At 41.7% G+C, this 14,800-nt stretch overlaps 2 protein-coding genes across 7 annotated transcripts; one reads left to right on the top strand and one right to left on the bottom strand.

The window, feature by feature from the left end:
• Window positions 1-646: 646 nt before the first annotated feature.
• Window positions 647-5,314, top strand: LOC137962825 (probable leucine-rich repeat receptor-like protein kinase At5g63930). Its single transcript, XM_068809914.1, has 3 exons — window positions 647-1,120; window positions 1,401-4,350; window positions 4,837-5,314. Exons 1-3 carry the CDS (start codon window positions 1,076-1,078, stop codon window positions 5,217-5,219), a joined length of 3,378 nt encoding a protein of 1,125 aa, XP_068666015.1. The 5' UTR covers window positions 647-1,075; the 3' UTR covers window positions 5,220-5,314.
• A 651-nt stretch (window positions 5,315-5,965) lies between these two features.
• Window positions 5,966-14,222, bottom strand: LOC137962826 (transcription factor PIF1-like). Of its 6 annotated transcripts, none has more exons than XM_068809915.1 (14): window positions 13,923-14,222; window positions 13,682-13,826; window positions 13,298-13,503; window positions 12,898-13,228; window positions 12,124-12,498; window positions 11,706-11,919; window positions 10,995-11,092; window positions 10,128-10,908; window positions 8,868-8,966; window positions 8,614-8,679; window positions 8,458-8,523; window positions 7,237-7,623; window positions 6,921-6,987; window positions 5,966-6,696 (listed from the first exon to the last, which is right to left on the bottom strand). In XM_068809915.1, the coding sequence occupies exons 6-14, from the start codon at window positions 11,736-11,738 to the stop codon at window positions 6,692-6,694; spliced, it is 1,602 nt and encodes a 533-aa protein (XP_068666016.1). In that variant the 5' UTR covers window positions 11,739-11,919; window positions 12,124-12,498; window positions 12,898-13,228; window positions 13,298-13,503; window positions 13,682-13,826; window positions 13,923-14,222; the 3' UTR covers window positions 5,966-6,691. The 6 variants fall into 6 exon arrangements, with proteins under 6 accessions (XP_068666016.1, XP_068666018.1, XP_068666019.1 ...); XM_068809917.1 differs by having other exon boundaries at window positions 13,298-13,414; XM_068809918.1 differs by having other exon boundaries at window positions 13,298-13,365.
• Between the last annotated feature and the right edge of the window lie 578 nt (window positions 14,223-14,800).

Below are 14,800 nucleotides of genomic sequence, written 5' to 3'. Positions count from 1 at the left end.
TTAAAAATTAAAATAAAATTTGAATATTTCCATATATAATAATAATTGATTAATTTGGCCTTTTGGGTTTTATAAGAGGAAGAATTTTTTTCCGATAATATTAAGAATTTGATTAATTTATGTTTGAGAATTGTTAGGTTTTGTGGGCCCCAACCCGCCAAGTGGCTTTGACTGGCCTTGGGCCGAGCCCTCAGTTTTACCCGGTTCGTGTCACGCTGTGCTACCCCGGCCCACGGTGAGACGAAAGAAAGCTACTGTTATCTGAACCTTTTAGGCATTCCGCGCAGGCAAAAAGATGCCGACAAAATGCCCTGAGAAAGCGTCGAATAAAATGCCGTTTCTCAGCCGTCTTTTTCACGATTTTTACTATTTCGTCTCGCTGCGTCAGCCGACGACACGTTACCGATGGGCCCGGAACCAATAATCATAGACCTTACTGCGGATGAGGTGTCGCAGTTACGTCACCATTCACGTCATCGGGTTGAATAGAATAAGGAGAGAGACGGGAAAGTCTGCTTCGAAGTTGAATTTCTCGTGAAATGAAATGAAATGATGAATTCTACTCGTCGAAAAGCTCCCCGTTGCTGCCTTCCTCAAAAGTCTTTTTTTTTTTTTTTAAGAAAAAACAGGAAAGGGAGATAAAAAGATGAGCAAGAAAGTATCGGTGAATTGGGAGGAAGAAAAGTAGAGGGAGAGGAGTTGACAGCACGCTTTGCCGGCCATTAGAGCTTCAGTTTCGAACTTTCCTCCGTTCTATACGCGGAAAAATTCTGCGAATGATTTCTTGCTTGACATGGAAGGAGAATGGGGGCGGTGATCGGGTGACATTTTGAGTTTGTTTGATAGAGAGCCCGAGATAGAAGTTGAGATCAGTGCACAGGCTGGTTACGGAAGGAGAGGAACAGATGCATTGAATTGGGATGTCCAGAGAAAGTGGATTTTATGCACAAGTCTACTCGAAAGTTACTGTTATTTGGTTTTTCAGGTAATGATTTAGGACAAAGTGAAATGGTCTATGTTCAGTTCGTACCAATAGTCGCGGATTATAGGTTTTTTCCGGAGGTTGCTTCTTGCAATGGTGGAGTTCCTTCCGGTTCTTGGAGGACCTGCAGAGCTTAAGGTATGTTGTTTTCCAGAATATCTAGTTTTGGAGATGCTCTCTCTGGTTTATCGTAGTTTGTATAAGTATCTACAACTCGAGGCCTTCGATGAGTTTGATTGAATTGATGATTGAAAGTCGAATTTTTTTCTCCTGGGATTAGAACTGAACTTCATTTCACGAAATGGTCCCTTTTCCGGCCATATTATTTTAAACACTAAGATCATTGGTCATTTTTCGATACCTTAACATTGATTTTTTCAGTGTAATGCATTTATTTTAATTTCTATATTTTTTCCAGATGTTGAACATGTTGCGGATTATAAGCTTTGGGAGAGTCAATGTTTTGTGGATCATCAAATTTGTAGTACTGGTTTCTTTGCTGATTTGCAGTTCCAAAGGACTTAACATGGAGGGTCAGTATCTCCTGGAACTAAAGGATAGTCTTAATGATGACTTTTACCGTCTGAGCAATTGGAATTCAAGCGATCAAACGCCATGCGATTGGAGGGGAGTTACTTGCACACTTGAATATGATCCTGTTGTTCAATCTCTTGATCTCAATTCCTTGAATCTCTCCGGGACTCTCTCTCCAAGTGTTGGCAAACTAGAGTACTTGATGTATCTTGATGTGTCATTCAATGGGTTGTATGGAAACATCCCGGGAGAGATTGGAAACTGTTCAAGATTGGAGATTCTTAATCTGAATAACAATGCTTTTGAAGGAGAAATCCCCACTGAGTTGGCCAAGCTTTCCTGCTTGAGAAATCTCAATGTGTGTAATAACAAACTCTCAGGACCTTTACCAGAGGAGATTGGAAACCTATCATCGCTCGAAGAATTGGTTGCTTACACCAACAATCTTTCTGGTTCTCTCCCTCATACTCTGGGGAAGCTCAAGAATTTGACAAGATTCCGCGCAGGGCAGAATCTGATCTCTGGAGGTCTACCTGTTGAGCTGAGTGAATGTGAGAGCTTGGAAGTACTTGGTCTTGCACAGAACCGGTTAAGTGATCAAATCCCTCCAGAGCTTGGAATGCTTAGAAACTTGCGAGAGATGATTCTTTGGGGTAATGAGTTTTCAGGATTTATTCCTAAGGAGCTTGGAAACTGCACAAACCTTGAAACACTTGCCCTATATCAGACCAATCTGGTAGGAGAAATACCTGCAGTGTTTGGCAATCTCAGAAATTTAAAGAAGTTGTACCTTTATAGAAACGTGCTGAATGGCACAATACCGAAGGAAATTGGAAACCTTACTTCTGTCACAGAGATAGATTTCTCTGAAAATTGGTTGACCGGTGAAATTCCGATGGAGTTGAGTAATATAAAAGGATTGCGCTTACTTTACCTTTTCCAAAATCAGCTTACTGGTGTGATTCCTGTTGAAATCTGCAGCTTGAAGAATTTAACTAAGCTTGATCTTTCAATCAATTACCTCACCGGTCCCATTCCCACTGAATTGCAGTATTTGACTGAACTTCGTCAATTACAACTCTTTCATAATTCGCTAAGTGGTACCATCCCTCAGGGGCTTGGAGTATATAGTCGGCTTTGGGTTGTAGATTTTTCAGAAAACAACCTCACAGGTCAAATTCCTAGTCATATTTGCAGGCATTCAAATCTGATTTTGTTGAATCTTTGGTCAAACAAGTTGACTGGTAATATCCCGAGTGGTGTCACAAACTGCCAATCTCTAGTGCAGCTTCGTTTAGGTGGGAACAGTCTCACTGGAAGTCTTCCTTCAGGTCTATGCAAATTGGTCAATTTGTCTGCTATTGAGCTGGACCAAAACAAATTCAGCGGGCCAATGCCTCCTGAGATTGGGAACTGCAAAACTCTGCAAAGGCTTCACCTCTCAGACAATTACTTCTCTTCTGAGTTGCCAAGGGAGATAGGTAAATTATCCCGATTGGTGAGCTTTAACATCTCTTCCAATCAGCTCTCTGGTGGGATTCCTTCAGAGATTGTTAGTTGCAAAATGCTTCAACGACTTGATCTCAGTCGGAACAGCTTTGTGGGTCCTTTACCAGAAGAACTTGGAACTCTTTCCCAGTTGGAATTGCTCAAGCTTTCTGAGAATAGGCTCTCAGGTTCTATACCTCCCATTCTAGGTAATCTCTCACGTCTGACTGAACTGCAGATGGGAGGCAATGTTTTTTCTGGTCCAATAGCACCAGAATTCGGGGGTCTATCTAGCCTGCAAATTGCCATGAACTTGAGCTACAACAATCTATCTGGAGAAATACCTTCTGAGCTGGGTAATCTTGTTCTGCTGGAATATCTCCTGCTCAATGATAACCTCTTAACTGGCAAAATCCCATCCTCATTTGCAAACTTGTCAAGTTTATTGGGATGTAATGTCTCACACAATGATCTGAGTGGGCCTCTACCATCAATTCCCTTGTTTCTGAACATGGCCCTTAGCAGCTTTACTGGGAATGAAGGGCTATGTGGTGGACCCCTTGGTGCCTGTGCTGGGTCCCCATCAATGTCTACAATTCCTCCAGTGGCAAAAGTTTCAAGGACTCCTTTGAGTAAGATTGTTGCAATAGTTGCTGCAGCAGTTGGTGGGGTCTCTCTCGTCCTTATTGTGATTATTGTAATTTTCATTAGACGACCAGTGGAGATGGTGGCTCCTTTGCAAGATAAGAATTTATCAGCCTCTGCATCAGACACGTATCTCTCACCAAAAGGGGGGTTTACTTTCCAAAACTTAGTTGAAGCAACAAATAATTTTGATGAAGGTTTTGTGGTTGGGAGGGGGGCATGTGGTACCGTTTACAGAGCACTGATGCAGTCTGGACAGACAATAGCTGTTAAGAAATTTTCATCACAGAGAGAAGGGAATAATATCGATAACAGCTTTCGGGCCGAAATTTTGACTCTGGGAAAGATTAGGCATCGAAATATTGTGAAACTCTTTGGCTACTGTTATCACCAGGGATCAAATCTACTTATCTATGAGTACATGTCTAAAGGAAGCTTGGGTGAACTCCTGCATTCCCCATCTATTAACTTGGATTGGGAAACTCGCTACAAGGTTGCTTTGGGGGCAGCTCAAGGATTGTCATACTTGCATCATGATTGTAAGCCCCACATTATTCATAGGGATATCAAGTCCAATAACATCCTGCTTGATGATAATTTTGAAGCTCGTGTAGGGGATTTTGGGTTAGCTAAGGTGATTGACATGCCATATTCTAAGTCCGTGTCTGCAGTAGCAGGGTCATATGGATATATTGCTCCTGGTAAGTGCTCGTGTTGTACTTTTTTTTTTTTTTACTGAATTTCTCAGTCTGTGTCTGTGTCTGTTTCTCTCTCTCTCTCTCTCTCTCTCTCTCTCTCTATCTATCTATCTATCCATCTGTCTATCTAATTAGTGATCCTCTTCAGTTTAATGGCCTTGCTTTAGTTTTCATTCTCCAAGTTGATCAGAGAATTTCTAACAACTGGATTAAAATCCACAAGGTCTCTTTTGCGTCCTGTAAATTGTTATTCTTATGAGATCAATTGGCAATTTATGAGCTTTAAATTCTTTGTTTTGTTATCACTATTGAGCATGCTGATCAATTAGTATAGACTGAATGTAAGTGAGATTCTGAATAGATTGAGCTTATCAGTTTTACTTTTAGCCATGAAGTCTCTCCACCTAGGTCATGTAGACAACACAACTGTACTCTTCTAGACTTTTTTATTTTGTCCTTTCTTGTCTAATTCTTTGTGCTCTTGACCAGAATATGCTTACACCATGAAAGTCACAGAGAAATGTGACATCTACAGCTATGGAGTTGTCTTGTTGGAGCTGCTGACAGGTAGAACGCCTGTTCAGCCATTAGACCAAGGTGGCGACCTTGTTACCTGGGTGAGGAATTACATCCAAAACAACTCAATGAATTCTGGAATATTTGATTCCCGTTTGGATTTAGAAGACAGAACTACACTTGATCTCATGTTCATAGTCCTAAAAATTGCTTTGCTGTGTACAAATATGTCTGCCTTGGATCGACCATCCATGCGGGACATTGTATTTATGCTGATTGAGTCCAAAGAGAAAGGAGACACACTCTCTGTGTCCTCTCCCATGTCTGATATCCCTTTGAAAGGAGATAGCCCATAAAGGTACTGATATTGTTGATATAATTATCGCCTTCAACACCCATTTATTCTTGTAATATCTGCAAAAAAGGTAGATTAATAAAATTGCTGAGGGCATTTATTTTGGCCCCTTTTATTGAATGAATCTAATTATAGCAGAAAAAAGAGGCTCGAGGGAAGGCAAACTTTTTCAGGTTTAGTGCTTCTATCTAACTGTGGACGATTACAATTTGAAATTGTAGCTTATATTGCCAATGCTCTTAACTAAACCTTACTGCAATTGCTACTATAGAGGGGATTAAGAGCAGTGATTCCGAAATGTAGAGAGATCTGCTGGACGTGACAGAACGACTAAAGTGCAGAGTGATTGGACGGAATGAAAGAATGGTTTTCGTCGGTGATAATTGTTCATATCGGTCAATTACATTCAGTGGACAGAAATTTGAAAGAGACTTCATTCAATTCCGTCCAATTAGCAGAAAATGAAGTACGTAAGAACGATTTTCATGGTAATTCCGCAGCCGATCATTTCGGCGATCAAAAGACATGGACTTCACTGGGTGATTGAATCTTCTTTATGTTATCCTCTCATCAATTTCTATCCCATTTAGAACTTCTTTCGGATTTGTCTTGCCGTTTTCGAGCTGTGATTTGACGCTGATTGGAATATGATTCCATTCCTGCAATTACGCTGCTTATTAATAACCTCTCAAGGTAACAGAGTAATTAGGTAAATAAACGAGTAATTAACTCTTTCCTAGTCCCATGAGCTTGGTTAAACCAATACAATTGATGCAACTTCTGTTCTAATGACAACGTCTAACCAACATATACACGAAAAACTGAATTACAATTAGCAGGAAGAAAGTAAGAAGCAGCGCTGCCTTCTTGGGGACGACTGTTGGGTAATCGAGAATAATGGGACGATTGCCTTTTTAACGTTCCATCGCTTTCCAAGTCTTGGACAGAAACGTATCCCAGCGGGAGCCAAAAGCAGTGAACAGAGAGAAGGCCTTCGCCTCCTGTTATTGGGGTTGAACCATCCCCACCAGAATCTGACAATTTCCAGAGAAAAAAAGGAATAAACAAGGATGCGACAGCTTGCATGATTAATCGTCCTCCTCATGGCGGTCTCTATTTACTAACATTATCCTTTGTACAACTCCCGGCCACCCAATCTTTCTCAATTCCAACACCAAATATTTTCTACCCAAACGGATGTCTCACCCACCCAACATTTTGAGGATCAAGGCCGAGACTACAGCCACTAGCAGCCACCAGCAACATTTGGTAAAGCAATAATTTAGAGCCAAAAGAAGAGGGGGAGGCGAAAGGAAAAAAAAAAAAAAAGATAAGGATTCTATTGCTGATAATTACAGGTTAGCCGTGTCGTATTCCAGAGTCCAAAGCGACCCTGTATACAACCAAGAGTGTCATCTCTCTTACTCTACAAAAATTATCAGGCGGCTGCTCCCCAAGCTTTTGTGCAAAACGTCAACCTGTCATGATCGACTGAAGAGTTTAGAAGATGAAAATGTCCAATTATACTAAATTTAGAATTGTTGCTTCCGTGTAATGGTTCAAGCTGTTTCCTCACAATCAATTAAAATAAAATGATGTTGTGACAGTTGCTAAAGAGATGCACCTTTCAGCTTCTTCCTAATTCTCTAGCGGATGAGAAAAGGAAAACTGAGTTGAAAAAGTATCTTGACAGCATTTGTACCTGATTTGTGACTTTCAGGAGTTTCAGCTTCCTTGGAGGTGCTTGGTGGCTGGGCTGCTCCCTGGTTCTGAAAAAAAGAATCCAATATTCAGAAGGTGAAGACCAAAACAGCACAAGCAAACTAGAGAATTTTTCATGGACATAAAATAGAAGCTAGACATCTCGAGATGTTATCTTGCCTGTGGAGTGCTTTTTAACAGTCTTCTTTTCCTAAATAGTTATATGGTGAAGCAATAACTTTGACGAATAGGTATTGCTTTGTGCAATGCAACCAACAAGAAAAGAAAGACGTCGATAGAAAGAATAATAATAATACCTGAGGCATTTGCATGTAGTGCAGGCGAAGATAGTGTTGATAAGAATCAGCAGGATTTAGCATTTGTGCCGGGCTGGGGCCTTGTACACCAACCAAATTACAAGCTCTATCAACATGGCTTGTTGGTTGAGCTCTTGATTGATCACACGGAGGTACAGGTGGAATATGGAAAGGAGGGATTGGAAGCCATGGACCCATGTGAGTTGCAGCAGAACCAGGAAGAGTAGTTGGAAGAACTGGTGGGAACGGTAACATTGTTCGGTTCATGTCCATGCCCATCCCCATGCTCATGCCCACATTCATCCCCATTCCCATTCCCATTGGTGGCATGTATTGAGGGACACCAGGAAACATCATGGGCCCCATGCTGCAGCCCATGGACATCATCTGCATAAGTTGGTTTGTGGAAAAGAAAAAATTCTTGCCAAAATAAGTATGAACTACCTTTCAAGAAAAGAAAAAAGTATGCAGTAAGGACATGTTTCTTATACAAAAATGTATATGCACCTCAGAAATAATACAGCTTAAAGCTGCTAGTAAAATATGCTGAACATGTGTACAGGCGTCTTCCTTCAGATGTGATACAAGAGATCAAAAATTTAAATACAAAATGACAACATTTTGCAAATCAAGTGGATTTTAACCCCTGGTCTTAAGATTGGGAAGTAAAATTTTCCACAGATTGGGAATGGGCACCAAACAGTAAGAAAATCTCTTGGATCCGGGATTTTCTCTGCTGTTCCATGAGATCTTTCACATAGTGTTTCATTTAAGTGCAGAAGGTTAGGAGCAATGTGCAAATAAATCTTGCAGGTGCCTTTCCATTAAGACGTAATCTTTTAGCCAAATTTTATTCCTATTCCAAGCCAGAAAGCAAGCCAAATGGCAACATAAAAGTTTCACTCTGCAACACAATAGAAAGGTCTGCAAACATTTTTTTTAAAAAAAAGTGATAATTGATGTGGAGGATACAAGACTATTCCAGTCTTGTTCTGATGGTTACTGAGACTATATCCTTCTTGTTCTGATGGTTATTATCTGAGGCTATCTCTATCTTGTTCTGAAGATTACAAGATTAAACCACAAACAGCAACACTCTATTTATAAGTTCTGAAGATGAAAAACATAGGACCAATATTCTGAAATGTAGTAAACATCCTACATCTTGTGCCAAATGCATCAATAGAATGACATCAAGGCATCATCAACAAATAAACACACCTGAACTTGTAACTGGAGGGACTTCAAGTACTCGATTGCTTCATCCAACATTGAAGCTTTGTCTGTCTGGAATAGCATCCATAAAATCAGGAAATTGGAAAATATATCAGCTTTTTGGGAGGTTCAGAAGAACAGTTATGTAGATGGATATCAAACCTTGTTACATCGTGGTATAAGTTCTTGCAGAGCCTTCATCTTTTCATTAATTCTATCTCTCCGTCTCTGCATTAAATATTTTATATATTAGATTCATAGACTGTTTATTTCCTTCACACGGATGATAAAACAACTGTGATAGTTCTTTTACTCCCAGCAATGTGGGTAAGAAGTATAACTCCTTAGACCACTTTGAATAATCTAACTAAGAACACCGTTATAACAAATAAAAAAGATGGCAGAAGAAAACACACCCTTTCAGATAGATTATGCACCTCTGCAGCACGTGTTCTTCTTGTCGACATGGGAAGCCGAATAGCTTTCTTTTCCTCAACAGATTCGTAATCAGCATCCTGTCATGCCATAAAACAGAGCAAGACTCTTGTAAGCTAAATGAGAACTAAGGCAACTATGAAAAAAGATCAAACAGTGTCACTTTTTTAACCCAGCTTTCAGCAACCACTGGAAACTATAATTCTTCCCTGATGTGTATGAGATGAAAAAGGTACTTCCTACTTCTGCAGATCAATGATATAAGCTTTTCATGATAGGAGATCCACCTGAGTAACTACGGCAAGGACATACACACACCAACAACTAACTGAAGGCTCCTGATGGATGGTTGCAAACATCAAATGCTTTCTTTCCATTATTTTAGCTACCAAGAGAACATTTGTCAGGTAGGGAGAAACATGATTTTAAGTTTCTGTAACATGATTATCCATTGCATGGCCCTTCTATCATTTGCCCAAGTTTGCAATACTCATCAGTAAATAGAATTTGTTTTAAGGCAAATCAAGCTGAGCTGCTGCCACTCTGGAATATGATTCTTCCTCCTCCTGAGTAGAACACAACTAGCACTGAAAGTACCGAGAGCTAGCTTTTCTAATGAGTGTCACTAAAAATTGAACAAAATGGACCAACCTCAGAAGACTAAATGATGGAGATCAAGTACTGGTTGTGGTTCTTCATAGCGGCCATTGTGCCAACAAAAGTACAAGCAACATGTTAACCAGCTCTCAGTCAATGAACATAGATGGGTGCCCACCAACACTTTTGAGAAAAGAGAAAAGAAAAAGGCAAAAAGAAAAAACTCAAGACTTCCACAAATAAAAAGTTGACTGGCTAATCATTGTGGTAGCAAGGTAGGTCCATACAATGCCTCCCCTGCATTCAGTGTCCTGCCTTTGTTCAGCTTACCAGTATGCTTTGCTAGATCCAATAAAGCACCATGAATGAATTTCAAGAAAAGAAACATAGACAAACTGAACGAGTGCACTTTCTATCTGTTCCTTTTTATTGCCAAACACCGCAAGATCTTGAAATACTGGGCGCCTTTCTCCAGGTTAAAAAAAGAGAACCAAAGGCCACAGCCCACACAGGCACACCAACTATTTGCTTCTGTCAAGACTCGTGAGAATCCCAGCCCACATTAGTTTGAGCCAGGAAAATAAGCATAGGAATGTTGGGAGTAGTAGTAAGATTAAGAATGGTTAAGAAACAACAAGGCTAACCTCACTGTGACCTTCCAAGTCATCGGTATCCCTTGCTTTTCTCTTTCGATCTTCACCTGCCGTCGGTTTAGCTAAAGTATCAGGACTTGCTCCCGAACCTCCGGAAGATGACGTCATCGTCGTCTCACACGTGGCTAGCTCTCTATCTGCAGCGCCACCGCACGTGCTGCCGCTGCCCAAGTCTCCGACGCCGGAGCCTGTCGTCGTCCTCTCCCTGGTCGAAACCCTAACCCTAGATGAACTTGGGTCCACGGCTGGTGTCACATTAGAGTCCACCACCATCGATTCCATTGCGAGCTTATCCGAAGCCGACGGTCGGGATTCCTCTCTGCTTTCCATGCGAGAGAAATGCCCGAAATTGACGAACTTGGAGTTGAGCGGATGGTCATTTCCACTTCGCCGTGCCGACGGTGGTATCGGCGGCCGAGAAAATGACACCACCGGCTTACTCTCCATATGTCGGTCGGCTGCTACCTGATTAGTTCCGAGCTGAGAGGGGTAGAGAAGTTCGGCACAGAAATCGCGATCGAAGGAGTCGTCGAGAGGATAATGTAACCACGACGCCATTTCGTCTTCTTGCATAAAGAGCTGGTTGGGCGCCGCCGACGTCGAAGGTCCGATATCGGTAGCGCTGGTGGATTTTTCCGGCGGAGGAGGAGCAGCATCGCCAATCGGATATGGAGGCGGCGGCGGAGGCGATTTCTTTTGCGGTCTCTGGTTTTGGTTCTGCATCACCACCTGCCCGTTCCGCCATAAGAGCTCCACGAGCTCGTCCTCTTCCCTGTGCAACCCAAAAAATTAAGAATCAAAATAGACGAAAAAAATGCAAGAATTACCAATTCCATCGAAAGACTCTTCGAAACTGACATTGTTTGTTTCTTCTGCTGGAAGAAACCATAGGATGAAGGCATCGAACTATCTTCTTCCATTTCGAAATCTGGCACGAGATGATTCATCATATACAACTAGAAAAACAAACACAATTAGATTATCAGTCACACGGTGCAAATTTCAAGCACAAGATCAATTAAAAAACAGTAAAGTAGAGCTGAAACGAACAAACACATACTGCAGGGGCAACAGAGATATTTTGGCGAATTTGTCTCGGTGGGGTTTGTCACAAGGAGTGGACATGTAATCAGAAAACAAAAGGGTTCGAGAGTCGGTGATAAAAACCGACATCCCTGAAAATGGTCGCTCAAAGATGCATCGGTTTTGCATCACCCTCGGCTAGTATCTATTTTCCTTTTTATCGCGGAAGCCCAAAAAAGACGGAAACTCGGCAACATCGTGTGAAAGAGTACTAAGTAGGTAGAAATCTCTCATGGGTGTAGACAAAAACTCAAAAGCGCTTTTATTTCAGGAGAAGTTTCACAGAAGGATGGAGACGCCAAGCAGCAGAAGCTCTCTGCCCCCCCATCGCTGGTGCGTTTCGCAGTTGGATAAGCTCTATTCTCTCTCATAGGATGAGACACAGGAGAATAGGATGCTGCGAGCTACGGATAATAAGTTCTGGTAAAAAATCTCTAAAGTTTATTTCGAAACTGTCATTTTCAAGTTTTTCCTCCACCCAAATACCCGTGCGAGGAAGAGACAGAAATAGTCGTACATCAGAGGCTCGAAGTACTCTCGTGTATTTCCTCTTCTTCCCACGACCGTCGTCCTCTCGTGCACTGCTGATTCACGATTTTTCACTTCCTGGCTTTGCTTTTCACTAAAATTTCACCTCCGCCATTGGAGAAGCTGATGGTTTGTCTCTGCTCGTCGGGTGAGACGTCGCGTCGCACATCGGCTGTTAAGATATGAATACAAATTTTTGATTGATAAGTAAAAAGTTGCTGCTTCCAGAGAGAAAAATCTACCAGAAATTAGGCCAAGCGCGAGTTAGCAGTTCCACTTACGGTTTCGAAGCGACAGAGAAGCATTTACTGGATGGGCGAACTAACGTTTCATAGTTTTTACCAAAAAAACATGAGTCAATTTAAAACTCTCTTACCTCCAAAAATCAGGAGGAATAATGGCTTGACGTCAGAAGGCGAGTGGACTGCCTCGCGGCGGCCGCCAAGTTTCGGAGGGAGAGGTCTCCGTGGGGGAATTTTTCCGTTCAAAGCGGTTGTTTCAGAATCAGTGGGTGCGCCAGTAACCTGGAGACAGTTAATGTTGCCGGTGGGCCCCTTCGATGCGTCAGCTTCGTAAGGCGTGCAAACGTGGCTGCCGCACTGTTTGCCACGCTCGCCGGTCGGAGTTACAGAGATTGCCTCACCTCCGCCCTTCTTCTTCTTCTACTCCACTGACCCCTACGCCTCCTCCCGCCGTTCCAAGCTCTGGCGTTCGACCAAGGAACGCTCGGGACGATTCCACGTGTGACAGCCTGCGACAAACACGTATCAGACAAAATCTAGTAGAGCGCCACGTCGTTCGTGATCTTTATGTCATGATTAGGGAATGATAAGGGCATAGAAAAATCAATCGGCTCTATTAAATTAGTTTAGTAAGGAGATCAAAGGTTACTGGAACTAAATTAGAGGGGAGAAAGTTGGGGGCCGGGCTTCCCTACTGCGAAGATTGCGTTAAAGGCGAATCTTTACCAAGACACAAGGAGACAAGAGCCCCAGGTGTTTCATCTCGTTTGGGCTTGTATAGGGAATTCGAGATGTACAGTGGAAGAGGCGGCCTTGTCCACTGTTTTTTCCCCTTTGTCCTCTCTCCCGCCGTTCATTCCCGAAGCGAAAAATGTATTGGGGAGAGGAAGTGGAACGATCCTACCTACCCATAAAATCAACGTTACCGATGCAGCGGAAGATTTTGTAGGTCTTTGAATGTGATGACGGGTGCATCTTTGAGAGAACTGTCAAGGGAGTGGGGAATGGTCGAGCTTGAGTCGCTTGCTGTTAAGAAAAGAAGCTTGTATTGGATATTGAGGCCAACCCAGAGCCCAGTCAGTGCAATTCCCACTGGAAACCTTTCCATCATCTGAATGTCAATGGGGTCGTCGCCTCTGTTCATCTTTTCATTCGTGGTAAAGGTCTCTGCTCATGCCTCCGATAAGCATTGTCAACCTGCGTTGATGCACAGGAGACTGCACGAAAGAAAAGAGGAAGCTGCAACAGGAAATCGATATCAAGAGTTGTTATTTATTATAAAGGAAGCAAGTCTTGTAAACTCTTTACCGTGTAGTTGAAACAAAAGGGCTGTCTGCATCTGCTGGAAACCAGAAGACTATACCGATCACTTGACACTGCAAATAGCAATACTCGGACTTTGATAGGACTGACCAACAGCGATGGCTGGTAATTAATAATCAAAGAAAATAACTAAAAACGGGAACAACAGCGTATGGGCACCTAAGAGCTCGAATCTCAACCTATGCAAATCCCTGTTACTAGCTCAGTACGCGACAAGAACGACTTGTATAAATCAGTACGCGACAAGAACGACTTGTATAAATGTTGAAGATTACCCATAAAAAACCAAAACTAAATAGGAAGAGTAAGAAATTTTTTGAGTCTTTCACGGATATTAAGAATCATGTGAGACGGTGAAATTCTAGGCACCTAATTTGAGCTTCTGTAAGCGACTTCAGGCCCTCCGATAATTTTTCATGCCACATAACGTTGACAGGCAGCCAGACGGAGCGAAAACTCCAAGGAGGGTGGCTACGGCAAAAATGAGAAACAGCACTCCCCCCAAATAGTCAACCTGAATAATGGAGTTTGCAGGAAATCAAGTACATCAAACAACATAGTAGATATTTGTAGTTTCGAACATAAGTTTGCCGATATAATTGACCCCTACCAGTTTTTCGGATATGTATTTGGCAAGGAATGCTCCTCAAATAATTGCAATAGAAGTGGCAACTAAATGTCCAGCATTGGCTCCACTAGCCACACCCCATGGAGACCGCAGGCGAGACAAGTTACAACATGACTATGTTAAAGCTGGCGAGAGTAAGAAAGATGACCTATCTATAAGAAGAGATTTTCACATAAAAAAAAAATTCAAAACAACACCTGAGCAGCACCCAAAGGTATTGTAGCCAGCATTGAATTATCTCCCCATTCCTGGATGCATTGGGAACTGGTTACTTTCCACACTTTTTTTCCCTCTGACTATAGAAAGAAAAAGGATTGAGACTGTCAAGACACAATCGCCTGATTGTTTGATAATTAAGACAATGTTAATTTCAGTATGATTATAAGTAAATCAGAAGTCTAGGGCCCCCCATGATACCATATTCCAAATATCTAAGCTTGCGGGCATTAAGTTAGTATTTGACAGTCTTGTATCTAGTTAACCAGCGGATCAACAAATAAAATGAAATAAAAAACCAAAACAAACAATTTCTGCACCAAATCAGCACATGATGTCATAACCATTAAAGAAGGACAAGAGATCACTTACAGAAAAGAATACAAGGCTGAAAGACTTCCAGATGATTTCAAGAGGATTTGTCAATTTCTTTGCCACCTGGAAATGTAACAGACATTACCCTTTTTTTCTCATTATCTCTGTTAGAACATACTGTAACTTAAATGCACCTCCATGTAAGTATAGTATACTAATAAAAAAAAAAAAGTTCTAAATGGTGCATAGATTTTCCATAAAAAATGAAAATTTGCATAATAAAAGGATTATTTTTATGCATCTACAACATGACAATAAACGAGATTCAG

Source organism: Aristolochia californica, unplaced genomic scaffold (genome assembly GCF_029961685.1).
Source record: "Aristolochia californica isolate CCGP_79_NKW_82.1479 unplaced genomic scaffold, dmAriCali1.0.hap1 SCAF_4, whole genome shotgun sequence".
In the NCBI taxonomy this organism is placed as follows: domain Eukaryota; kingdom Viridiplantae; phylum Streptophyta; class Magnoliopsida; order Piperales; family Aristolochiaceae; genus Aristolochia; species Aristolochia californica.
The sequence above is the reverse complement of the archived record's forward strand: the minus strand, read 5'-3'. Positions and strand labels throughout refer to the sequence as shown.

Excerpts from the sequence above, each read along its gene's own strand:
- LOC137962825 (XM_068809914.1), top strand. The coding sequence starts at position 1,076 with ATGGTGGAGTTCCTTCCGGTTCTTGGAGGACCTGCAGAGCTTAAG. Across the intron at positions 1,121-1,400 it reads GAGGACCTGCAGAGCTTAAG|ATGTTGAACATGTTGCGGAT; the intron begins GTATGTTGTTTT and ends TATTTTTTCCAG. Across the intron at positions 4,351-4,836 it reads ATATGGATATATTGCTCCTG|AATATGCTTACACCATGAAA; the intron begins GTAAGTGCTCGT and ends GCTCTTGACCAG.
- LOC137962826 (XM_068809915.1), bottom strand. The coding sequence starts at position 11,738 with ATGTACGACTATTTCTGTCTCTTCCTCGCACGG. Across the intron at positions 11,093-11,705 it reads TCTGTCTCTTCCTCGCACGG|TTGTATATGATGAATCATCT; the intron begins GTATTTGGGTGG and ends TTGTTTTTCTAG. Across the intron at positions 10,909-10,994 it reads CAGCAGAAGAAACAAACAAT|GGAAGAGGACGAGCTCGTGG; the intron begins GTCAGTTTCGAA and ends TGGGTTGCACAG.